This window comes from Diospyros lotus, chromosome 2 (assembly GCF_014633365.1).
Source record: "Diospyros lotus cultivar Yz01 chromosome 2, ASM1463336v1, whole genome shotgun sequence".
NCBI classification, from domain to species: Eukaryota; Viridiplantae; Streptophyta; class Magnoliopsida; order Ericales; family Ebenaceae; genus Diospyros; species Diospyros lotus.
This window is the reverse complement of record NC_068339.1, coordinates 23,198,106-23,223,910: the sequence shown is the minus strand read 5'-3', so window position 1 is coordinate 23,223,910 and position 25,805 is coordinate 23,198,106. Positions and strand designations below refer to the sequence as shown.

Here is a 25,805-nt window from a genome sequence, read left to right as displayed (position 1 = left end):
TAAGTAATTTAATTACCTAATTTTTTTTTTCATACAAATTTTATACTTATGATCAAACACACTCTTATTGACTCTCTTACTGACTTAAAAGACTTTTGCCCCTAAATAACTATATGTTTTTCTGTTTATCTAAAAGACATATACATTATGACCTTTTATAATAATTCCGTGATAATATCAATAAAATAGAACTTATTAATATAAATTTAATGTACGATTATTACACGCAACTTTATTCATTATCAATTATTACATTGATCATTTAAAAATACATTAATCACCTAGAAGATGAAAACATTAGTTAATAAATTAATAATTTAAGATCAATGTCCAATAATTAAAAGAGTTCTTCTACAGAATAAGACAAATTGATAGAGAGAATTATCAAATGAGGGCAAAAAAGTAAAATGCTCTCGCCCATTTTACAAATTTACAAAGTGAGCCATTATCATGTTCTCTCCTCTCTCGTCACATAACCGTCGATTGTAAATTGCCGAGTGTTGTTGCCTTCACCTTGTCACCTCGCAGACCATCATTGCATCCTCTGATGGTCAGCGAGGCAACGAGACGAAGGCAATAATGCTCGGTGATTGGCAATTAACCATGAAAAGAGAGAGAGATAAAAAGGTAAAAATAGTAGCATCATTTATAAATTTATATTTCAAGTGAGGACATTTTAGTCTTTTTCATCTCGAGGGCAAATTAGTATTACTCTGATTAAAAAATCAAAAAAACTGGCGATGACGAACGCACTGGCCCAACCTCAGAAACAGGATAAGAGTCTATAGGGTCACCGGGTCAACCAGTCACCATGGGGCCCACTCATCATAATTGAGTCCACGTGTCCGAGACGGTGGTTTAAAAGAAAAAAATTGCCACAAGAGCCCCGCCGTGTTTTTCAAAAAAGGGAAGTACCTTTCATTTACGTGGGCCCCACATTAACCACGCATGCAGCGCCACGTGTTTCTCAAAGTCAAAGCCTCACAACCTCAGTCTTCACGATGCAATTTAATTTAATTTTTTATATGTATATATTATTATTTACTTTATATATCTTTACATTTTTTTGTACGTGAAAGGACACCTTCCTTACAGGTGGCAACAACACGTGCCAGACTCCCCACCTCTGGCAGCCGTCACCGGCGCTGTCTCGGTCGCCGGAGCCTTCTGTTGGGATCTGCGAGATCGTTTCTCTGTTTCTTCTTGGTTAATTCTTAGATTTATTAAATTTTAGACCAAAAATAGTAATCACTTATATACAAGTGATTATTAAGGTTCTAATTTTAATTTATTGTTTGATTGACAAGAGACAGATGGATTCATCAATCTTTTCGACGACAAGGAGCCAAAGGAAGAAAAAAATTGTATTAATATATTATATTATATTATATATGAACAATATGGAAAGTCACATGATTAATCAAGCAGGGGAACATTTCGGGGCGCAGTGAAACAGACCAATAAAGTTGCGACAAATAGTTAAGAAGTTTCCCGAGAAATTAGCACCAATAAATCTGAGGAAAAGAAAATTTTTTGATGATCAGTTGGGTTTTCAAGTTACATGAATTGATTGACATCTAACATTTCCATGATTTCAAGCTTCAACATGTTACTGCAGTAGCTTTCCCTCTCATCTTCATTCGAAACGTTGCTGCCGTTGATGCCGGTCGAGTTCGAATTCAATGACGCCTGACTGAAGTTGTTGCTGTTATTGGATTGGAAGGTCGAGTTTTCAGATAGAGAATTAGGATCCATGATGCTTTGTTCGGACCCGTAGAAGCCATAGTTTTGTAGAGCTGCATAATCTCCGGGTTGCCACTCGTTTATTTGACAATTTTGAGTAAAGTTAGTGAAATTTGATGAGAATTGCTCCACATTTGGATCCATGACATGGGTTTCGCTGGAAAATGGAATTTCCAGGGCTTGAAGCTGGTTAGGCTGAACCAATGGCGGCAACTGGTTCTGGAACTGAGGATTGCAGAGCTGGTTTCCTTGAACATTTTCCGAGAAAAAATTGGGATTTTCTCTCTGAGACGGGTAAAGAGAAGCGGCCAGCCGGAGAAGTTCTGGGTTTACAACAGCCTGGACGCCGAGTAATCTTGAAAGATTATCCACTTGAGAAGGGTTGTAGAGAGATGATGAGCTTAGAATTGAAGAAAGATCGAGGAGATCAAGGCGAGGGCTGTGAGTCACTGGGTCGATTCCCATTCGGAGAAGCCTCTTTCTAATGTGTGTGTTCCAGTAGTTTTTGATCTCGTTGTCAGTTCTTCCCGGCAACCGAGCTGCAATGGTCGACCACCTAGGGTCAAACAAATTGAGAACACAACCCAAAATTAATCGTCGACTATGCACAAGAGATCGGATAGTAACTTTAACTTCTCGTAGATTAAAAAAAGTTCGATTTTGAACTGATCTGTTTAGATTTCAGAATTGAGTATTAATTATATTCAACTTACTTGTTTCCCAGAACACTGTGCAGTTGGATTATTGTCTCCTCCTCTTCGAAGGAGAATCTGCCTCTTTTGATGTCAGGCCTCAGATAATTGGTCCAGCGAAGACGACAACTCTTTCCACACCTCTGCAGCCCTGCATAAATAATTGCATAAAACCCAGAAAAATATTAAACTCTGGAAACCCAGAAAAATGGCTTAGTTTTCAACCAAGTTTGAAAAGTAAGCAAAGCATTTAGTTGACAAAGAAGAATGGATAGAGAAGTGGACGCATACCGGCATTCTTGGGAAGGGTTCTCCAGTTCCCATAGCCATTCTTCTGAATATAATCGGTCAGCTTCTGATCTTCCTCCGGCGTCCATGGCCCCTTCTTCAGGCCATTCTTCTCGCAGCACGGTGTTCTTCCCATCGTCGACTCTGCAAATCAAATGCTCTCCTAATTACAGAATTACATATACAACTTCCTTTGGTCCTGCCCGACCAACGGTGTTCCGTACAGATTAACAGTGCTATATATGTGTGTGTGTATATATATGTCTATATATATATATATATAGAGAGAGAGAGAGAGAGGAGGGAGGGGCATGGAAGTACTTGAGCGAGAAGGGAGGGTATATATATAGGAAAGAAGAAGGGGAAGTCAATGAGATTCGGTGCCGTCCAGAGCTTCTCTCTCTCTATATGTATATGCGATCACATCGTGTACATCTTTTTCCGGCGGGGCGTCTCTCCTGCGATGAGGATTCACATTAGCTGTCATCAACGTTTGTAAGGCCACGTACCCCTCCCATCCCCTGCTCACGGCGTCGACTCATGATCTCATCTTCTTGCTTGCATGGCGCCCTTCTAGCTAGGTCGGCTTCATCAGTTAGCCATGTAAAATTTTGTTACGTCCTCTTACTCTAAAAGACCGTATTGTCCCCTCCCACCCCCCCCCAACCCCAACAAAATACCAAGTTTCTTCAAGTCTCCATCAAATATTTATAGCTAGGTTAGGCGGTGGCAAAATATTGAATTAAATGGTAATTAAGGAAAATGATACCATTATATATATATATAGAAAATATGATTGAAATTAATTACACCATTTCTTATTGTAATTAATTGAATTGAGTTTAAAACATTTTTGGTGGGAGAGGATGATCGGAGGTAGGGCGCGAGTTCCGGTGATAGGTCCGTTCGAGGGATATTTGGCACTTGCAAACACTCTGACAGTCGAGTGAGTAAAAGAGTAAGGAGAGACAGTGTATCAACATGTCAGAACATATTTTGACTCTGAGGAGAACTGGTTGATACAGGAGGAGAAGATGTCCTCTACACACATGCGTCGTACATTTGTAGGTGATGAGACTGGCTATCAAGCATCAGTGGAGATTCTCATGTGATAACATGATGACGACGAGACCCTCATTAATATGGATGTGATATATCATTAATGAAGACAATATCTGAGGCTGTTGCATGAATATCCAATGGGATTGCAATGATACCGTGATAAGCTAGCGCTGAACCAAGATTGAACCTAAAGAAAGGGTCGAGATTGGGCCGGACGGTCTAGTGGACATTTTCTTATGAAAAATTGAATATGCAATTGAAGTTGTCAATTTTTCATATAAAATAAACACATGGGATATAATGCTACCTAGCTTGTCAATATTGTGTGACAATTGTATTTGAATAAAGAACGTGTTAAGAGTCATAAAGGCTACAAAACGAGTACAAAATTGGAAACACCTTGGTTGGGGCAAACAAAAGTGTAGTCAAACATGAAAGTAATTGCGAAAGAAACTCACATGTGATCCATTTGACTGAAAAAACCAGCAATAATGTGCAGCCCAATATAGGCCCTACTTTTTTTGTCAGGAGACATCACTTTATGTCTATCCCTCACAAAAAAGAACAAAAAAAAATTAATTTCTTACTTACTAGATATATTGATTTATTCATCCGTCCAATAAGCCTCGGCTTACCATCAGAAACGTTGTAAATCCCAACTCAATAATATTAGATAGAGTTGACTATTGGGATTATTAGATCAAATAATATCATCTAAGATCTTTTAAATATTAGGTGGGCAATAATATCTATCTATGTTCTTGTAAACACGAGCTGTTTCAGTGGGGTTTTTTTTTTTAATTTTAATTTTAATTTACACGTGTATAATTATGTATAAGATTTTTGTACAAAATTAAGTCATTAAGAATAAAATCATCGTAAAAAATTGTTAAAAAACAATAATTTTGAGGAGGACAATATATCGTACGAATAAAGTGTCCAAGTAACATGCATTACATGCAGTTTTACAAGTCTCAAATTTTTAATATATATTTTGTTCATCACACTCCTTGACGTCGCACTCGGGGGCCGGCCGGGGCCCGTGGTGATTTGTCATGAAGCAATGCCTTACAATTAAATTTCAAGTTTGTCGACTTATGGATTACAACACTAGCTAGGGTCATGTATAGTTCAGGCATCCAATGACCAAAGCCACTTACTTTTTGTGCTTCTAATTGGCCCCTTTTTTTTTATATATATATATGTATATAGATAGGCTTGGCTTTGATTACCCCTCAAGTTACAAAGTCAACATAAAGTTTGGATTGGTAATTAATGCCTTATGATCTTCCGTAAAAATTTGCATCCAGCTATATGTCACACACAACTTTTATATATATATGCCCTCACAAAGTTTTGTTTTTTATTAGGTCAAATTCACAAGTGTTATAATAATAAAATTAAATTGAGATAAATAATTTATTTTTAACTCTAGTCCGGTATCAAATTTCATATTTTAATTTGACCTAAGTCTTGACATGATTAAATTATATATTGAAGACAATTTTAATGTACCAATGTAGAATTAAGCCTCGATATATAAGCTCCTCTTAAAGTTTATATTGCTCTAAATTAATTAAAAATCACTTTCAAAACACAGGTTAAATGATTAGATTATAATAAGTTGAGATTCATACTAATAGGTAGTGAGTTCAATTTAAAGGTTCTATTTGTAATTTATTTTTTCTGTTAAAATTGAGGATATAAACGGTGAAGATCGTGCAATAATGATAATTTTAAGTTAATTAAAAATTAATTTAATCTAAATCAGTATCAAAATAATTTTCGAACTTAATTTGTATGTAACGTAAGTCGAGGTGAGAAGTGGACAGGCAGGCAAATCTCACTTAGACCATAAACGTCTCATAATTGAAAGTCTTTTGACAATAATAATAGGGTAATAATTTGTCAATGGTGACATGCCTACGTGTCATAATTCCCGACGGTAGCTTTCCGTTATGATGAGGATATCATCATCGCCGTTGAAAATCGCGAATCCTAATCCCATCAGCAGCCGCCACGTTGCCACTTGTGACCCTAATTAGTTGTCCACCTACCTCCTTAACACCACACTTGTTGGCAATGATTTTTAGTATAATTATTATGAATGTAATTATGATTTTATATTTTTAATTATGTTTATTATCGTAATTATATTGTTATAAATTTTTATAACTGTATTTGTAATTGACTGATTAATTATATTTGTAATTTTTTTAATAAAAATAATTTCTCTTATTAAATTAACTAATTAACAATCAACATAAAAATTGACAGTGTAATTAAAAAATAATCATATCCACTAAATTAGATACAATTTTTTTTTTTTTTTGGATTAACGAGTGACGCCAAACCCTACACATACACACAAAATAAAGAAATATTTAATATATATTACTCAATATATTATGATTAATCAAAGGATAAATTACATTCAAAACTTTTAAGTTTTAATGACAATTGAAAAACAACAGAGACTTTATTGACTTTATAATTTTGGTTATAATTTCTCTTTTTATCACTACTGTATAAATGCTAAAATTTTTAATATAATTTCTCTTTTTATCACATTTATGGTATTTTAATATAAGAAAAATACCATAAATGCTTGACTTAACAATACAGAAAATTGTGCAAGAATACAGAAAATACCATAACAAATTAAAAACCAGTGTTATTATTTGGTTGGTTATATTTAATTAATTTAGATAGATTGGATAATTCTTATTCTCTCTAGCCTTAGATAAAATAAAAATTTATGTATGGACTTGCCCTTAAAATTGTTTAAACCTTTTCAAAGAATTTTTTTGTATATAAATATTTTTTAATAAAATATTTAATAAAAAGTGTTTTATATTTTTTAAAATACAAAATTTATTTGTGAATTTATCCTTAAAATTGTTTACCTTTTCTAGGATCTTTTTGGCTAAAATATTCCTCCCAAAGGAAAAAATTTTGCCAAGTAACCACGAAGAAGCAAGGTTATGTGAGAATAGGTGGATTTTGTTTAATCTTTGATGTTTAGTTAGGATTTTATCTCAATCAATGTTAAGTTTAACTAATAGTCAAATGTTATTTTAATCATCTAGCAGAGATTTGTTATGAAACCTGCCCACAAAGAATGAGGAGACAACACGCATATGTCCACACCTAAACAAACGTGTCCTAACACGCCATATAATCTGCATTAATACGACCATAATCCTAGGCTAATATTGTCCCCCATTCCCCGCGCCATCCGTACACACGTGGCACATGATCAATTCATTAACTGGCTTACTACTTACTCATTTGGTTGGCCAGTGACTTAGTTTAGTTCCATCCCCAGCTAAGCAATATCCTCAGTCATAATTGTCACACTCACTTTCACCAATGCTAGGCAGTAAATTAATGACCCCAAAAAAAAAAAAAAAAGTTAATAAAGGTCTGATCCATCTCTTAAATTATGTTTGGTTGGGTGAGACGGAAGCAAGGGAAAATGGTGTATTGAAGTATTTTATTTTATCGGTATGTTTGGTCCGAACAAGAATTATCTTATTTCATTGTTATATTTGATACGTTTTTATTTTGATAGAAGAGAATTTTATAAAATAATAAGTTGACCTACATTCCCTTTTATATTATAAAAATTAAAAATTCTTATAAGACATATATTTAACTCCAAAAAAATCATATAACTATTGACTATATGTAAAAAATATATTTTAATCTTTTTTAAGCTAGAAGCATTAAATAAATATTGAAGATAAGAAGGGGCGGTTAATTCGCACAATTTGCCCCAAACGGAAGAGAAATGATGGGTCATGGAGGTGCAGGCCGCTACCAAAAACAATAATAATAATTATAGAGACGAATTTTATAAAGGAATTTTTTTTTTATTTTTAATAAAGATGAATTTAAAAAAATAGTTTTAGAGACCGATTTAGAGATAAAAATTAATTGTCTCTGATTTAGAGATAGAATTAGAGATTGATTTTTTTCTTCTTTAACTTTTTTGCTTAGAGACAGATATAGAGATGATATTTTTTCGTCTTTGAAATCAGAAACGTTTCAATCTCTGTATGTTTTTTCTCGGCTAGAGATGAAATTTTTCTGTCTCTAATTTCAGAGAGAAAAATCCCATCTCTACCTTCAGAGACAGAATTAAATTCCATCTCTACTACTAGAAATAGAACTAAAAAAACATAAAATAAAAGTAATCAAAAGTGAAAGTAAACCTTGTAATAATAAAATAATTGGTATTTTAGAATATAGACAATTGATGTTTTAGAATATAAAGCATGCATGCAGTAATAATTGGTATTTTTAAATATAAAATAATTAGTATTTATATTTTAAAATATAAATATAAATAATATTTATATTCTAGCATATGTGAAAGCATATGAGCTCAGAGAGGGAAAAATTTCTCTCTCTAAACTCTATATTAAGGGTTTTTATTTTATAATAAAATAATTAGTATTTTTCACATATAATAATTTAATAATAATTTGATTGGTTATTGGTAGAACCAAGAGTCACAAGAAATTGGGATTTTATTATAGAGAGTAGGAAAGAATATCTTAAATATAAGTTGAAGTGAATAACTATTAATAGTTCTGTGGCTAAGCGAGCCGTGTTAGGGCCTTTAATCACGCCAAATTTGGGGTTCGAGTCTTAGGGAAAGTAGCGTTTTTTTGAAAAAAAGAGAAGTCATGCTTGCAAACGTTAGTCTCACATCCTGTCGAGCGTGGGCTTAGTGGCCGAGCTATGTGTGCGTTTGTGCAGCATGTGCCCAGGCCATTGGGCACCAGACACCCCCTGCTTTTGCTGTTGCACCTGCTATTAGTGATGAAATATTTTAAACCGTCTTTAACAACAACAATAGAATTGATTTTGTGCTAATAGCAACACAATTTTTTCCTTTCTTTAAGGCTTTTTTGCCTATGGAATTTTTGTCTTTAGCTACGGATTTTAATCCGTTGTTAAGTAATTAGCAACAAAATTTTAGGCATTCAGTGATGAATTTGTTTTGTTGCTAAAAACTTTTTTTTTTTTTAGTGAGCGACTTGCAGAGAAAAAGAACAAGGTGGGTCAATGCTTACTGCCCAATTGGCCTTCAAATTGCCTTCGATGCTTGCTGCTTAAGCCTCCCCTGATATATATCAACTTAAGTGGCTTTTAAGCCACAAATTAGAATGGCCAAGGATGGGCCACGCCATGCATACACACACACACACATATATATATATATACATTAAGTAATTAATTTAATTTAATTTACTTTTTATTATCATTATTATTATTATTATTATTATTATTATTATTATTTTATTTTATTATTTTCATAAATACTTCTAATTAATTTAATTAATCACCTTAATTTCCTATTTCTTCAAAATATCATAAATAGATATTTTTTCAAAAATCTTCAAATATTTTAAAATATCATCAAACACCCAAATTAATTATTTTTACTTGTCTCCAAATTTTTGGGATATTACACAAAGGGCTTAGGTTAAAAGGAAAGACTACTAGAGGTGAAAAATAATCTCTAGTGAATTTAAGAAAACTACATAATAAAAATGGAATGTTAAGTGAATGAAGGTTTTGAAAGCAAGATACAAATTGTAAAGGTTAGTGAGAGGTTTTTAAGGGAAATGTTTTTAAAAAAGAAATTTTTTTTCAAAATTATGAGGTGAAAATACACTCTAAAAAAAGGTATTTCGTGGACAATTGTGTTGGTTAGCAATAAAATATGGAAAGAGAAGGTGGCTTGCGGTGGAATACAACAATTTTTGACTTATTGAAGACGACGATAGACGATGATGTATAGATGAACACTTGGGAGATGTTCTTTATAGATAATGGTTGATAAAAATATGAAAAATAGTTTAGTGAGATTTATATATGTAATTAACACTATGTAATTAGAAGAAGATTGTGAGGGTAAAATTATAATCATGTTACCCATTCCATGGAATGAAAAAACTTTTCATCTATTTTGTGATAAAAGACTTTTTCATCATTTTAAGGGAATGTGTCATTTCATTCTCCATATCAACCAAATAACTTTTGTAGGAATCACATTCCCTCTCCATATCCACCCTGCCCAACCAAACATATATAGCCTTAGTTCAACCTCCACTCTCATTGTCCTATATATTAGAATTAACTCATTCTATCATTTGCTCTTGAAATTAAATTTACCCACTTTCCAAAAAGAAAGAAAGAGAAAAATATACTGGCCTTAACAATATATACACGGGGTTTATGTACGGGATCACTAATTAAATTAAGGAATGCTAGCTACATATCTAATAGTTGACGAGGAAATTATTTGTCCAAAATCTAGGGTTTGCTTGTGAGGGCTTTACCACAATAATCAAAGTTGACCAGCAGATGGTGCACATATACAGACGCAACTATATTATATACATTAGGTATACATATTAATTAATATATATATATATTGCTATATAATTTAATTAGCTTCGTTGTGTGCTGTTGATTGCTCCACCGAACCGAACCCTTGAATCTTGAGCGAGCCTTCTTCACATATATTATAATTTGGAGCCATTTTTGGATACCAGACTCGAAAGAGTGTGGATGGCATGCCATTGTTGCCATTACAAGCAACCCCATGCTGGCCATGCACATCCTTTACCTATTTCTGGACGATGTAACAGCAACCCCCACATTCTTTACCTATTTTTGGATGATGAGCTTTCTGCTGCGTCACCGGCACACCATTGCGCCATCGCCATGCATGCAGGGCTGAACCTTTCATTAGGCTCATCAAGCAATTGCCTCATGTCCATAAAAATTTAACTATTTAAGGGTCCATAAATTGGAAATCTCTCTCTTCGTAAGGACTCACTACTCAGCCTAGCCACCCACTCCCTCCCCCTCTATGCAAAGCTTTGCCCCCGCCTTTCTCCCCCTCTCGTTTTTGCTTATTCGCTCGTTGTCCTGCCTCTCTTGCTCCGTCGCCCTCATTGTTCTGTTGCTTGCTGCCTCTCTCCTCTCCTTATTCCATCCTCTTCGCCCTCACCCGCTTGCCTCTCACTGCTCTGCTCGGTCACTTACCCTCGGCGCCCTTATGGTCGGTGACTCGCTCTTTGTCGCTCACTGTCTCTCTCTCGTTCCATCATAGTTCCGCACCCTCACTGGCTTGCCCTCTTGGTCGATGCCTGGTGGCTCACTCTCGTCTCACCCTCGTGGCTAATTCAGATACTCATTTTTATATTTGATTTGGATTCCAAAATTTTAGGTACGGCAGTGCATGCATGCATATTTAATGTGTTTAATTATTGCCTTGCAGGCACACACTGAGGTTGGCTAGAATAGATAGCGGTGGAGCACTAGGAATGGCATGGGGCAGAGTCCCATGGGTTGCATTAACTTATAGTAACTTTTACCCTGACCGAACCTCGTCCCGTACCTTAACCCATACCCTTTCTGTGTTAACTTCGTGCAGGCTACGGATCAATCTTGAACCCAATGGAACGAAGATCTCCAAAATCATAATCAACAAAAATAATTTCAAGTACAATCCTTTGTAACGATAATAAACTTATATATTTTGCTCTCAAATTACTACAATAATAAACAAAGCTAAAAAAATTTCACACTAATGCTTAATAAACAAAAATAATTTCAAGTACAATCCTTTGTAACTATAATAAACTTATATATTTTGCTCTCAAATTACTAAAATAATAAACAAAGCTAAAAAAATTTCACACCAATGCTTGCTGAAACTCTAGGCGCCCTAATTAGGACCGCAAAAAAATAACATATATGCTAAAACCAACTAAAAGTATTACACATCTCCCTTGTTATAACAATGGAAGCCACACTCATACATTTTTACTCATAAATATATACATTAGGGTCCACATACCCACAAATGTAACTTAATATTGCACACCACATTAGGGTTCACAATTCCACCATATTCCCTCAGGGGTATAACCTAGAACATAAACAAGTGTAACTTAATATTACACAACACAAAACACTCCCCAATGATCTTTTGGTTGAGACGACTCTATACACACTTCTACTTCAAGGCTCCAACTCCACTTGACTCGCCCTCTTCTTTAGCTTTACCCTTTCCTAGAATGATGCAAACAAATATGATCCACAAGGTCCAGCAAGTATAACTAGAAGAAAGCGAGCATAAGAGTCATGAGTATTGAGAGGCAAAAGAGTCACGAATACCATTTAAGGTACTTTCACATGATAATATGATGAAACATGCATCTATACTCATATGCAATCTTTTTAAAACCATAATCATGGAACCAAAGTCTAAAATCATCGGATCGAAGTCCGAAACCTTGGGACCGAAGTCCATATCATAAACCTGGGACCGAAGTCCAACTTTGAGCTAAACCTTTCTCTGCGGATAAATCTTGTGGACTCGTCTGCTACGCGTACCATGAGGCCTTTACATATTTTTAAAAATCATTTTTATACACATGCTTCATGCATCATCATAACATGCATATTTGTAATAACTTCTCATATATAACTAACATGCAATTAACGAAGCAATATGCACAATAAGGCAACATTCATGCAAGACAACATCAAACCATTGCATGTCCATAATAAAAACATCATTCCCAAAGAAAGATAGGGTTATTCAAAGCCCTATTTGACACTAGAAGGTATAAATAATGTAATACCCCATGTTTGTATGAGGTTGCCATGTAATTTCGATAAGTTTGGAATATCGAAAGATCAGTTTAATGATAAATTAAGTCATCGAATCGACTGTAGGGAGTGCCCTGAAGCCGAGATGCCAAAGAAAAATGATATAGCATTGATGAGCATCCCGAGATAGGATTTATGGTATCAAAAAAAATTGGATCGAGAACGATTTTCGGTACAGCTAACATACAACTGTCATTTGGTTGTAAAATCGAATCATTGTAGAAGACTTTCAGGAAGTCAACAGAAGCTTGAGGGGGTTTTGATTTTTCATAAGAAACAACCCTTCAATAGTTTCGGAATGAAATGATAGCCCGGGGTGAGAATACTAGGGCAAAATCGTCCTTTTTAACTAAGTTTCGAGTTATTAATTTTGAATTTTTGGTATTGTAATGTCAATTAATTTGATATTTGAGAATATGATTGTGATTAGAGAATTGTTCACGTGAAATAGATATAAATTAGGAGTTAAATATGTAATTTTATTATGTAATATGTAATTATATATATATGTATGCATGTACGAGCTGTGCGCGTGTGTGGGTGCCCATACTTCTGCAAATGGTGGCCATGCCCTACCAAATCTTGGCTGCCAGTAGAGTGATTTTCATGCATTGAGGGATGGCTTGAGGAATGGCCATGGCAGGCTTGAGGCAGTAGAAATGCCTATAAATAGAGAAAGAAATCGTGGAGCTCAAGTCATGGCTGTCTATAAATTGGAAGTGACTTTGACCGATTGAGAGGCAACAAAACAAATTGAGGGAAGAAAGATTGAGAGAGAGAGAGCTTGGGCTGAGCATGGTCGAGAAAGAGAAGAAAATCGAGAGGGAGAAGCTAGAAGCCGAAGCTGGCGTCCAAACGCTGGCTGTAACAACTCGCGGCAACCATGGCTGTGAGCTTTCAGCAAGCTCGAGTAGGCGGAGGGCGGCCAGCGATGGTGCGGTGCGGCGATGATCGGTGGGTGTCCGAGGAGGCTACTGGCATGGGCGGAAGCGACCATGGCAGCAGTGGAGCTTCCATTGCAGCAGCTAGGCAGCCCGACAACAGCGCAGAAGCCACAGGCAGCGAGCATTAGCGGCTCGAAACGCGGGGGCAGCTAGCAGGAGGGCCGGGCGGAGGCAGCCGCGATGCTCTGTTCGCGCTCGGGAGTTGCAGGGGAGGAAGAAGAAAGAGGAAAGAAAAAAGAAAAGAAAAGAAAAATGAAGAAAAGAAAAGAAATAGAAAAAAATGGAGAAAAATATTAGAAAATGTCGAAATGATTATGGGAATTATTTTAGGGCTAGAAGAGCATTCTGAAGCCAAGAAATTGATCGAACACATTTTTCGATGTCAGTGCACGCATACTGAGGAAGCCTGAAAGGCTACGTTAAGGTGAGTAAAATTTCTTAAAAAATTCTAAAAATTCAATAATGTTATTTTATGAATTGTTATAGTGATATATTTGAGAAATATTTAGTTTGAATTTATTGAGGAAAATAGCAAGAAATAGAGAGAAAAATAAAGAAAATGCAAGAAATTATAGAAAAATAGGTTTTAATACTTATTTAATCAGATATGGTGATTAGAATGCTTTGAGGATTAAAGTTGAAATGACTTGTGCGAATTTTGAGATTGGCATTCAAATCGAGACGATGCACGAATTTTGAGGCAAGACGAGAATATCGAGGTAACTCGATAAGCTTGAAAAGATAAGTGGTACTATTCAATTAGATTTAGTTTATGAAAAAGACTTGTAAGTGGTTCAACCTAAAACTTGATTTTAAGTAAATGATTTTATCATGTTGTCATGTTTTGATATGAATATGTCATGTAGATTGCATTTATATGTTATGATGAAATGTGCATATGTTCACGATGGTATTATTGATCATGCATCGCATAAGGGTTTAGGATTAGGGACTAGCACTGCTACTTTACCAAGGGTGCACTTATACACCTCACCCTGGTAATGAGGTTGTAAAAATGAGGAGCAGCAGTTTCGTGCGGTCGACTCAAATCGAAATGATATGAAAAGGATATTTTACATTTTGCATTCATGTACGAAATATGTTTATTGTTCGCTTGTTTAGATGATTCATCATCTAACTTGGGCTTTGCCACTGGAATATTCAAATGTTCCAGATGAAGATTGTAGCAGAAACGAGGATAAAGTGAGGTGTTACAAAGAGGAACCATAGAAAAATATTATTATCCCAAAATTGTCCTAAGTTATAACACGCCCGAGAAAATAGGGTGTTACAAATAGGAACCATATAATAATTCACTAGGAACTAAGAATAACTTGTAAAATGACTCGCTAAAATAGAAACATAAACTTGCAACAACAAGGAATACAGAATGGAGCTTTCATAATAATAAAAGACTGAGATCTTTTCTCTCAAATGAACAAAGAGAAAGAAGAATTTACTTTAAATATTTCCTTGACTCTTGCAATAAACCAGAGTCGCTACTCAAGCCCACACCACCAAAATCTCCTTAATTTCTCTTAATTTATCTAAAAAATTCTCCTTAATCTCTCTCTCAAATCCCCCTTCACTCAAGCATTCATGGCCTATTTATAGGCCCAAAGGTAGGGGAAATGTAGAAATAACGTGGGGGAGGGGGGTAAAGGGTATCAAATTCTAGTGAAAAAAAAAGAGTGTTTGGATACTTGGCAGTGGCTCGCAACTACTTGGCGTACAGTAGGGCCACATAGGGCCTTGTGTGGCGTGGCTTGGCTGCGCGGTCGCATGCATGCGGGCCGCATGGCCCCTCGCGCGCCTGCGCGGGCATGGGCCCTCGCGGGCGCCATAAAACAACGCCGTTGACGCCTGGCTTACTGGGAATAAAAATTCCCAATTTGTTCCAACCAAGACTCGAACCCGAGCCTCCCACCTGCACACACACGCACCACAACCGCTTGCTCTAGCTGCCCCATTGATACATACATTGCACAAACTATTTTTAAGGTGAATCACGTTTTCAAAATTACACTTTAATCCCAATAATTTCTTAAAACTTGCAATTCCCCCCACCCCTCAACTTAATTACATAATACACCCATTTCTCCATTAAATTCATCAAATCCACCGATCCTCAATTAATCACAATTAATTTTTTTTATTAGAATATCACATTTAAATTAAATCAAAATTAAACGGCTCATTACAGAAACAGTTGGCTGCTTAAATTTGACTATTCACCTTGTCTTGTCTCAATCAAGACAGACCCCACCAAGATTTGAGTTGAACTGTTATCCTTAACATGCAATTGATAGAGAAGTTAAGAAGCAAATAGGGGATTCTAGATGTATGTTCTTTAGCTGTTAAATGGACCAGGCCAAACATAAGTCCATATTCTATATGATAGAAAACAAAAATATTTGTCATTTTGCTCAATAGAACAAGGTAAAATGATGGGAAACATTGTTGGAATAATAGGGTTTTAAGCCAGCTAAGCATATGATTTTTTTTCATAATTATTGAATATTAGAGGGTCTCGAGTGTGATTTAGAAAAAAAATCTTAAGATATTGAGTATGATTTAAAAAAATCAAAATTGTTATGTTACTTACGTCGGGTAATATAACATTTGCCTGACATAGATAAGATTAGAAAGAATGTGGACCCCCCTCCTCTATACCCTTTGTATGCTCATTAGAAAAATCATATATTATTAGATGTGATTTAAGAAAATCACATGGGCATTCATTATAATCACGTGTAAACCTCAATGTGGTGTTCGTAATATTTTTTTTTTTTTAATTTAATGTGGTTATAAATTTTTTAAATAATAAAGAATAAAATAGTCATTTCAACAAGATACTAAGACCTATCTAACCAAGGAATATGTTCTTGTAATTTATCAAATATAAGCATGCATATAGGAATGAAAAATATAAGAATGGAAATATGGGTGTCATTTTAGATCTTTTTTAAAAAAATTATTTTTCTAGGTGAAGTATCAAATTTAATCTTAAAAGCTATTATAATATAAAAATAAAAAGGATAAATCGACATTCTATCATTGTATTTTGTGCATTTAGTTCAAACACCCTTCTATATTTTATTTTTTACCAAATAAAGAATAATTGTTTTTTTAAAAATAACTGCACAACTCGTTCCATAATGATATTAAGTAAATTAATTATATACACTTGTAATTTACGTCAGTGGCTTGGACACATTATATATTTTATTTTTTTATCAAATCAATTCCTAAACTTTTTTAAAATAGCTATGACACCCCATTCATTATAAATGATGTTACTTAAATTAGTTAACATCTTAGTAAATTGGTGGTGGGGGGTTGTGGGCATTTTTGAAAAATTCAAGGATGGGAAAAAAATAAAATATAGTGGGTATCTAGACTAAACTCCCAAAGAACAAAGGACATATAGGATCAATTTAGCCAACAAAAAAATACAATAATTTTTTTAAAAAAATAATTTAGAACGCGGAATGAAAGACAATAAAATTATGGCAAATGCACCTAAATGCGTTGTTTCTTGGGCCGAGTCCAAATTCGTAAATACTGATGGGCCTTGAACTTGGGCTTCGGCTATAAAGTCAGTCCGAAGGAACAATAATGACTGACCACGGACCTGGCGATCCCATTCTATTGCCCAACATGGACTCAGTCGGGACACAACTTATTATTTTGTAATTCAATGTTGAAACCAAGTACTATTTTCTAAGATTAAATTAATCTCAACAACCCTCAGATTAGGTATAAATATAGTAAATACCCCTCACTTTTTCAGAAATTATATGAAGTACTCCTACTGCAAAAAAAAAAAGTCATACGAATAGATGTTCTTAAAATTTTATAAAATTACACAAGTTTCTTAATAATTTTTTTTTTTTTTTACTAATAGAAGGTCTAAATAATTTTTAGAATCTACGGAATACCATGAATAATTTAATAGAACTTTTTTCACAAGAGTTTAGGCTATTTAAACAGACCCTTTGTGGTTTACAAAATTTCTAAATTTAGTTTAAAAATATTTTGAGAGGTGTTTCAAGTAAGAAAAAAAAAAGTAAAAAATCACATAAATCTACAAACCCTTTTTTAAACCATCGACACAAGATATTACTTACTTTTAGCCATTGATCCATCAATACAAGGTGAAATCAGCATTAGCTTTTCCCTACCTAAAATAGAGATTTCTACAACTAACTAGAGCGAGTTGGTTTCTATATATCTACCCATCAACCTTTTACCAATCTTCCTTAACTCTCTCTTTGTGTGTACCCCGATATGCAAATTAAGGTTTTTTGTTAGTATTTTTATATGTATTAATTGGATTATTTTTTATTTGAATTCTTGTATGTGTCATGATCTTAATAATAATAATAAGTACGGTTTTGTTAATTTAAGGTGGAAGAGACGAAGGACTAAGGTTTTAAGTTGTCCAAGTCCAACAATGCCTTACCATCTTCAAAGTTGCAAGGAAATGTGTTTTTTTGGGGTAATAATTTTTCTTCTTTTTCTTCTTCTGAGGTTAAGTAAGAGGATGAGTCTATTCGGATAAGGATGTTTTTGATCATGTAGAGTGCTTATGATCTCTTGATCTTCCATCATCTTTGTTAACACCTTTATTTAGGTCATATATATATAGTGGCATACGCGAATTCTATATGTATTTCTAGTCATATATAACCCCATTTTTTGTGTTTTTATTCTTTGATTTGTTTGTTAAAATTATGTATGTATGTGTTCGGTCTTTGTTCAAATGACACATTAAATTAGCTTATATTTTGAAATTCTCATTACCTATTATTTAATTTATTGGTGATTGCTATCAAATTAATTAGGTATACTTATCTCTTATTATGCCTAGATTTGGAAGGTCAAATATCAAAATTTCTAGTTTAATCCTTGTTTTCATTTAATTATGGATATATGTATATATATCAGTTTTGTTAGGCTAACACTTTCCTGAATTTCTGATTGCATTTTTGACTTGTTTATATGTTAGTCTTGATGATGTTAAATTGATCACCGAGATTTGCCTTGAATCAAGTGCCTATAAAGGAAGGGCGATTGTCCCTTTTAAGAATTTTGACACTTAAGTTAGTAAGAAGAAGGTAAGATAATAGAAAGTGAGTTTTTTTTTTATCATAATATATTTAAGAGTTTATTCTTATTTATAGATGGTGCAGAGTGACACCCAAAGTATAGTATAGTTTAACCATTAGGCATAATTTTTGTGGTTGGAAAGATTTTTAAAATATTAGAGAGATTTTTGATTGATTTAATGTACGTGAGTAGATTAGTTTATCTATATCTTTCATGTATGTGATGGATTTATGTAAGATCGAATCAACAAGTCTCTCTAAAGACATGTTTTAGAGGTTTAAGGAGTTATGTGGCATTCCCTGTGTAAACAAACACCCGACGAGTTTTGATTGGCCTCTTATGGGACACATCATGCATGGTAAATGGTTAGCCCATAAGGGCAATAGAGTAATTTCTCTCTTAATGGGATAATCTCTCATCACTTGCCCCGCACTCATTGAGTTGAGTAATTTGTTAGTTTGAAGAGTAACCGAATTGATCTTTTTTTAATTTTTTGGGAATCATCTATTCATGACAATGGTTGACGGAGGTGTGGACGATTGCTCCATTGGAGGAGATATGCTTTTTGATTTCTCGTTTCTTATTCCTCTTGTAAAACTTTGTTAGCTTAGAAATGGGGTAAATTAAGTTTTTTCAACTTTTTAAAAAATAAATAACTTTAAACTTTAAAGTAAAAAAAACTGAAACAATACAACACACAAGATAGTTTGACTATGCCGATTCTTCTACCTTGACTCCTCATCAAAAATTTTATCCAACCAACTTATTTGGGTAGTTTTTGAAACAAAGTCAGCCACAAATATTTACAAATAATAGTTTTTTAAATTGAATCACACTACAAGAAAACAATACTTTAGAGACGAAAATTTTTTTCCCTCTCAAATTTGTAAAACATAAAATTTTGAAATATTAATTTATAAAATGTAAAATTTTTATCTATAGATATAGAAATTAAATATATTTATTTAAATTCTAAATATATAATTAAATTAATATATTTCATGTGCATAAAATATAAAATAAAGTATATATACATGTAAACTAAATATATAAAAATTTCTAAATTAAAATATATATTAAATGTATAATGATTAACTATTTGTTATAGTTCTTAAATGTATACAAAATGAAAAAAAAGGGAGATGAGAGAGAGAAGAGGCACTTTCGTATTTAAAAAAAATAGTATATGAATTATATTTTTTTTAATGTAAAAAAATGTACTAAAACTGAATTGAATAATATTTAGATAATATATAAATACTATTCTTATATTGAAAAGATGATATAAATATTCTTAGATTGATGATAGAGCCAAAAAAAATACATCAAATCCCAGAAAACTTGTTATATCACGCAATTTTATAATAACTTTTTGAATTGAAAAATAACATAATCAAAATGTATAATTCTCTATGTAATATACAAGAATCTCTCTCTATACATAGCATACAACAAACATGACTTTGATTAATAATATATTTAGTATTATCTTTATGAAACATTAATTCATTCAATAATATAAGTAGTATACTATTTGGTACTTAATTAATTTATGTATATTGTGTTTGATTAATCAATAAATGCAATGCATTGTGTTTGATTAATTAAGCATTACAATGTTTGATTAATCATAAATATATGAATTAACTTAAATTCATATGGTCGAGACATGAAGTTTAAAAATATAATATACATTTATTTTAATATAAATGAGTTGAAATTATTTTTTGAAATTGAATAAAAATATGAATAAAATTATACATTAAAGTTAACATTTCATCTTCTTATAAAATGACACATATATAATCCTAATATAACACTTTAATTAATCATAAGAGTCGTATGTAAATAATATAAACATGTATAGATAATACAAAAAAATAGTAAATATAAAATATATATATATATATATAAATGTTAACTTAATCCAATAATTTTTTTAAATTAAAATATATATTAAATGTATAATAATTTACTATTCATATAGTATTCATTGTTTTCTTTTATTGTTATAATTTCGATTGTTTCAATTATAATTACAATTCATTTAATAATCTTATGAGTCGATTAAATAGAAAAACTATATGATCATAAAAGAGATAGCTTATTTTTTTGTATAATAGAACTATAATTAGTTATTTGTTGGATTTATTTGGACTATAACATAAATATGTTTTTTCTTTCCCTTGAGTTAACACTTAGAATAGAAACATCGATTTTTATAATAATTTTTTGAATTAAGAATAATAATACATCAAACATAATTGGAATGTACATTTCTCTATATAGTATACATCAAACATAACCTTGATTAATAATATATTTAGTGTTATCTTTATGAAATAATTATTCATTCACTAATATATTTAGTATACTATTCGGTATTTAATTAATTTAAGGATAATGTCAATTATTATTTTTAGTGCAATGGTTAACCATCAATATATAGATGTATTGTGTTTGATTAATCAATAAATGCATTATGTTTGATTAATCAAACATTGTTGCCTTATCGCTACAAAAATTATTAAAATTAATCAATAAATGCATTATATATTTTTTAAAAATTATTAAAATTTTATATATTATTTTTTTTTATTTTTTTAAATTATATTTTTAATGAATTTTGCTATTAATTTAAATGCAATTTTATATTTATTTTTAAGATTTTATATTTATTTAATTTTTAATTATTTTCTTAAGCAAAATATAATTTTTTAATGAAAATAATGAATTTTAATATTTCAGATTTTTATTTAATTTTAATTTTATTTTTTTTTCAATTTAGCGACGGTTTTCGAAAACCGCCTCTAAATTTAATTTTTTAATGAATTATTTTATTTTATTTTTAATTTAAAAACTGTCGTAAATGTTAATTTAATTTTAATTTTAAATTATTATTATTTTTAAATTTAGCGATGATTTCTAAGAAACTGCCGTGAAAAAGAATTTAATTTTTTTATTATTTAATTATTTTTAAAATTTAGCGACGATTTTTTGAAAACCGTCATAAAAAAACATGTTTTACTAAATTTTGCGACGGTTTTATAAAGCCGTCGCAAAATTTTAAAAAAATCGCCGCAAAATACCATGTTTTGCGACGATTTTTAGAACCGCCGCAAAAAAATCACCGTAAAAAATTAATTTTTTTGTAGTATATATATTTATAAATTAATTATTGATGAATATCATAATAAAATCCTATTTCTCCTGATATAATAAAGCATTATATTTTAAGTAAGACTAACACTCTCATGTTTTTGCATTCATACGATCTGCATTTTATTTTTCTTAAGAACATTAAAGTATGATAACATATATTTTCACATTTTGAAGTTATGGTGTAATTGGTTTGTTTAGAATTTGAAAATTAAAATTAAGGTCTTTTATATATTTTGAATTAAATATTAAATTAGTTTTTATATTTTGAAAATAAATTAAATAAACTTAATACACGTGTGCAAGTATGGTCATGATAGTAGATTTGCGAATGGCCTCTAAGAGCTTTTATTAATGATATTAACTTTGTTCTCATTTTTCAATTTCAATTGTAATTTAGATATTAGTTCAAAATTAGATTACTAGTCCTAAAGTAATTTAAGTATTATAAAGTAAAATAATTTATTATTCAACTATTATAAAGTATATTGACTAATTTGATTCAAGATTAATTATTTATTTGATTACTTTTCAAGTAGGATGGCTATCTTAACTCCTAAACTCAAAATATAATAAATTATTTGATAATTAATTTTTTTTACACTGTCATTAATTGTAACATCCAAAATTTTAGAGATAAATAATAACTATTAATTCCAACGTTTAGAGTAATTGGTGACTCATGAAATACTTGAGAGTTAAAAAAATTTAAATGAGAATATTAAATTTATTGTATTTTTAAATGGGGAAGTGATCGAAAGTTTATAGAATTCCTAAAACTTAGATTATTAAGTGATTAAGGTAAATCAAATACTATAAAAATTAATATGTATATATATCTAAAATAAAATAATTAAATAATTAACTAAAAGAAAAGATTACAAATGGGTGCAAGATGCTGTGCGTGATGTGTTCCCAATATGGATAAGTACATTATATATATATATATAATAATATCACATATTATATCAATGGCATAATATATACATATATATATATTAATAGAGTCTTATCTTCTCATCAATTTCAATTCAATTTTGGACCAAGCAATTATTCTCCAATTTTAATGTAATTCCAGCCATAAATGTGGAAGCTCATATTAGCATTGGAATGTGTATAACGATGGAAGAGATATGTTTGTAGAAAAGTCAAAAGTTAAAGAAATAAAATTGTGAAACAATGGGGAAGGCATGAGCGTCTGTTGAGTCAGTTAAAGGAGGATAATTGAGGGAACAAAAATTTGGAAGAGAAGATTGGCAAAGGAGAACAGCGTGCGGCAGCGAAGAGGTGGGAGGAAATCTGATTTAATTCATGGTAAAGATAATTAGGTATGTAGATAAAATTAGTGTAAGTGCTTTATATTTAGATTCACGGTCAAATTACGTGTTTTATATGGTTAGATTTGATTAATATAGGCCATAGATTTATTATTTTCTGTTAAACGTTTTATTTCACAGCGGAAGTGTGTAAAAGTCAAGAATCAACCGTTTTTAGGCAAGCTCCTAACTCTCTCCTCGTGTTATTTATTTCCCGCAAAAGTCTTTGAGGTTTCTTCTACTCTAAACCCTCCCTCACCTTAACTCGGCTCCATGCATCAATAACAATATTTCGCGTGGTAACCATTTAATGACTTTTATTTTATTAATGGGTTTATTGTTAATGGAATGAGTTAAGCAATGGCGTCATGGTTTTTTCATTTCAATCGTCACGGAGCTTCGTATCGCTCCGCTTTTCTTGGGAATGATGCTGTACCCGTTGGACTAGATTCTTAGAAAAGTTGTTTATGGTTTAGTGGGGTTTTATTAATAATTTATTATGTATGTTGAGATGGCTTTATGTGAATGAAAAGTAACGAGAATGGTATCACAATGTTATGAGGTTATGTATACGAAGAGTTATGAGTATGGAGAAATGTTATGCAAGGTTAAGTTGGGAAGATATAAAGTTAATAGTGTTACTAAGTGTGTCTAAGGGTATGGGTACAAAGCCACTGACTGTTGACCGTGGGTCGTGGCAGTTGATGGCTGGATGTATGGGCGCCGGTCATCAGTTGTTATGATAAGCGCTAGACGGCCAGAAGAGCTGGTACTCCAGATTCCCGCCTTGGTTTCTGCATTTCATGATGTGTGTGCTACAAAGGGCTGGGTTGCATTCACGTGGGGACATGTTTTGTGTGTGATGGGATGTATGAGCATTTGCATGACTCGGTTGGTCTAAGAGCCAATTTGGGTATCCTAGGTGAGCATATGCATTTAGAGCATGCTGCATGTGTGTATTCCTATGTGAGGCGTAGCAGGGCTTGATGCTTGGTTTATGGGGGCCTTGTCATCACGTTTATGCTACAACGGCCATTGCATTTCTTATGTGTTGCATTGCATGTTTTATTGTTATTGTTATTGTTATTCTGGGCAGAGTATCGTGCCAGGTGTCGGGAGTACCGACTCATGTCAGGATGTAACAAGTATAAGGAAAAATCAAATGTTGAATGTCAGGAAAAGCCGATCATGTCAGGAAAAGGCTGGTCTTTATGGATAATGAAATGGTAGCCTATGTTAGGCTACAACAGGTTTGTATGTGGGACCTGGGTGGCAATGTGTGACTTATGTGGGCCCCTAGTTCCCTATGTGCAGTTAACTTTATGTTATGCATATAGAAGTAAGATACGTATGGATCATGACATGGTGTGGTTGCATTGGCATAAATTGTATGGGGTGTCATGGGAAGAGTCCTATCCTAAACCCTTAGGCTTTCTTTTTAGAGCTTGCTGAGTTTCGTGACTCATGTTGTTTTACATCATTCTAGGTACATTCATCGAGGTTTGGGTCCAGATCGGCGTGTCATGGTAACAAGTGCAGAGCTCTCCCAAACTTAGATCCTGGGTGTCGTGTGTTTGGATGAAAGTAATGCTTTATGTTTGTGAGATAAAGGTATGTTATGTAAGCCTAGGTGGGCCCAAGTGATGAAAGGTTTGTAAAAACGATTATGAGATGTATAATTAAAGAAAAATTATGATTTCTAAAAGGGTTGTAAGTGCGTTGTAGTTGTGTCATTGTTCGATATCATTTAAATAATGACCATCTCACGAATCCTCTATGCTAGCGGGGGCTCCGGAAGACGGGCCGTTACATTGATAATTTACTTAACGACTAATATTGATTTTTTTTGTTAAAAGATCTAAATATCTAATTCAATAAATCAAAATCCTGGGTATACATAAAAAATTTGAGATAATTTTAAAATTTTTGAAAAGCATACTATTGAAAAAGATCTATCATTCCTAATTAACTTCTAATTTTAAAAACTCGTTTTCTTTTAAGGGTTTTGTAAATATATGAACCACCTGATCATTTATATTCACATACACTAAATTGATATCTTTATATTTTACATTTATATTCACATACACTAAATTGATATCTTTATATTTTACATGTTTTCTAATGAAATGATTAACACATCTATAGGGATGTGGTTGAACTTAATATACTACAAAAAAAAAAAAAAAATATTAACGATCAAAAGCTTACGATAAAATTAATTTTGGTGGTTAATATAGTATTATTAATGACTAAATATAAATCATGTTATTATAAGATAAATTTTAACGACGAACTAAATAAGTTGTCGTTAATAAACTAATTTTTCGTCGTTATTAACTAAATTTTTTAATTTTAATGATGAAATAATAAAAAAATTATTAAGATTTAACTATTACTTATATAAGCAATTCTAATATAATTATATTTTTTTGTAAATACACAAATATAATTATTAAACTAATATAATTGAATTACTTATTTATTGATAATAGAATATATTAAAAAATTACAAACATATTAAAAATAATACAATATATCAAACTAATTTATTATAATTATTAGATTTATTTATAATATAATTTTATTTTTAAATAATTATTAATTTGATGCAATAATTTAAATTATTTTATCAGTTATCATAATCTTATTTTTTTATTTTTATCAATTAAATAATTATTAATATTATTTTATAAATTATTTTAATTTTTATTAATTAATAATTAAATATTTTTAAAAAATAAAAAAACCAAAATATTGGCGGCAGCTGCCTTTTCCCCTGCAAT

At 32.0% G+C, this 25,805-nt stretch overlaps 1 protein-coding gene across 1 annotated transcript; it reads right to left on the bottom strand.

The window, feature by feature from the left end:
• Window positions 1–1,515: 1,515 nt before the first annotated feature.
• On the bottom strand, window positions 1,516–3,256 carry LOC127793834 (transcription factor MYB102-like). Its single transcript, XM_052324580.1, has 4 exons — window positions 3,045–3,256; window positions 2,727–2,867; window positions 2,457–2,586; window positions 1,516–2,299 (listed from the first exon to the last, which is right to left on the bottom strand). The coding sequence occupies exons 2-4, from the start codon at window positions 2,857–2,859 to the stop codon at window positions 1,558–1,560; spliced, it is 1,005 nt and encodes a 334-aa protein (XP_052180540.1). The 5' UTR covers window positions 2,860–2,867; window positions 3,045–3,256; the 3' UTR covers window positions 1,516–1,557.
• Window positions 3,257–25,805: the final 22,549 nt, after the last annotated feature.

Coding starts and splice junctions, on each gene's coding strand:
- LOC127793834 (XM_052324580.1), bottom strand. CDS start 2,859: ATGGGAAGAACACCGTGCTGCGAGAAGAATGGCCTGAAGAAGGGGCCA. Junction 2,587..2,726: donor AACCCTTCCCAAGAATGCCG/GTATGCGTCCAC, acceptor TTATTTATGCAG/GGCTGCAGAGGTGTGGAAAG. Junction 2,300..2,456: donor CACAGTGTTCTGGGAAACAA/GTAAGTTGAATA, acceptor GTTTGACCCTAG/GTGGTCGACCATTGCAGCTC.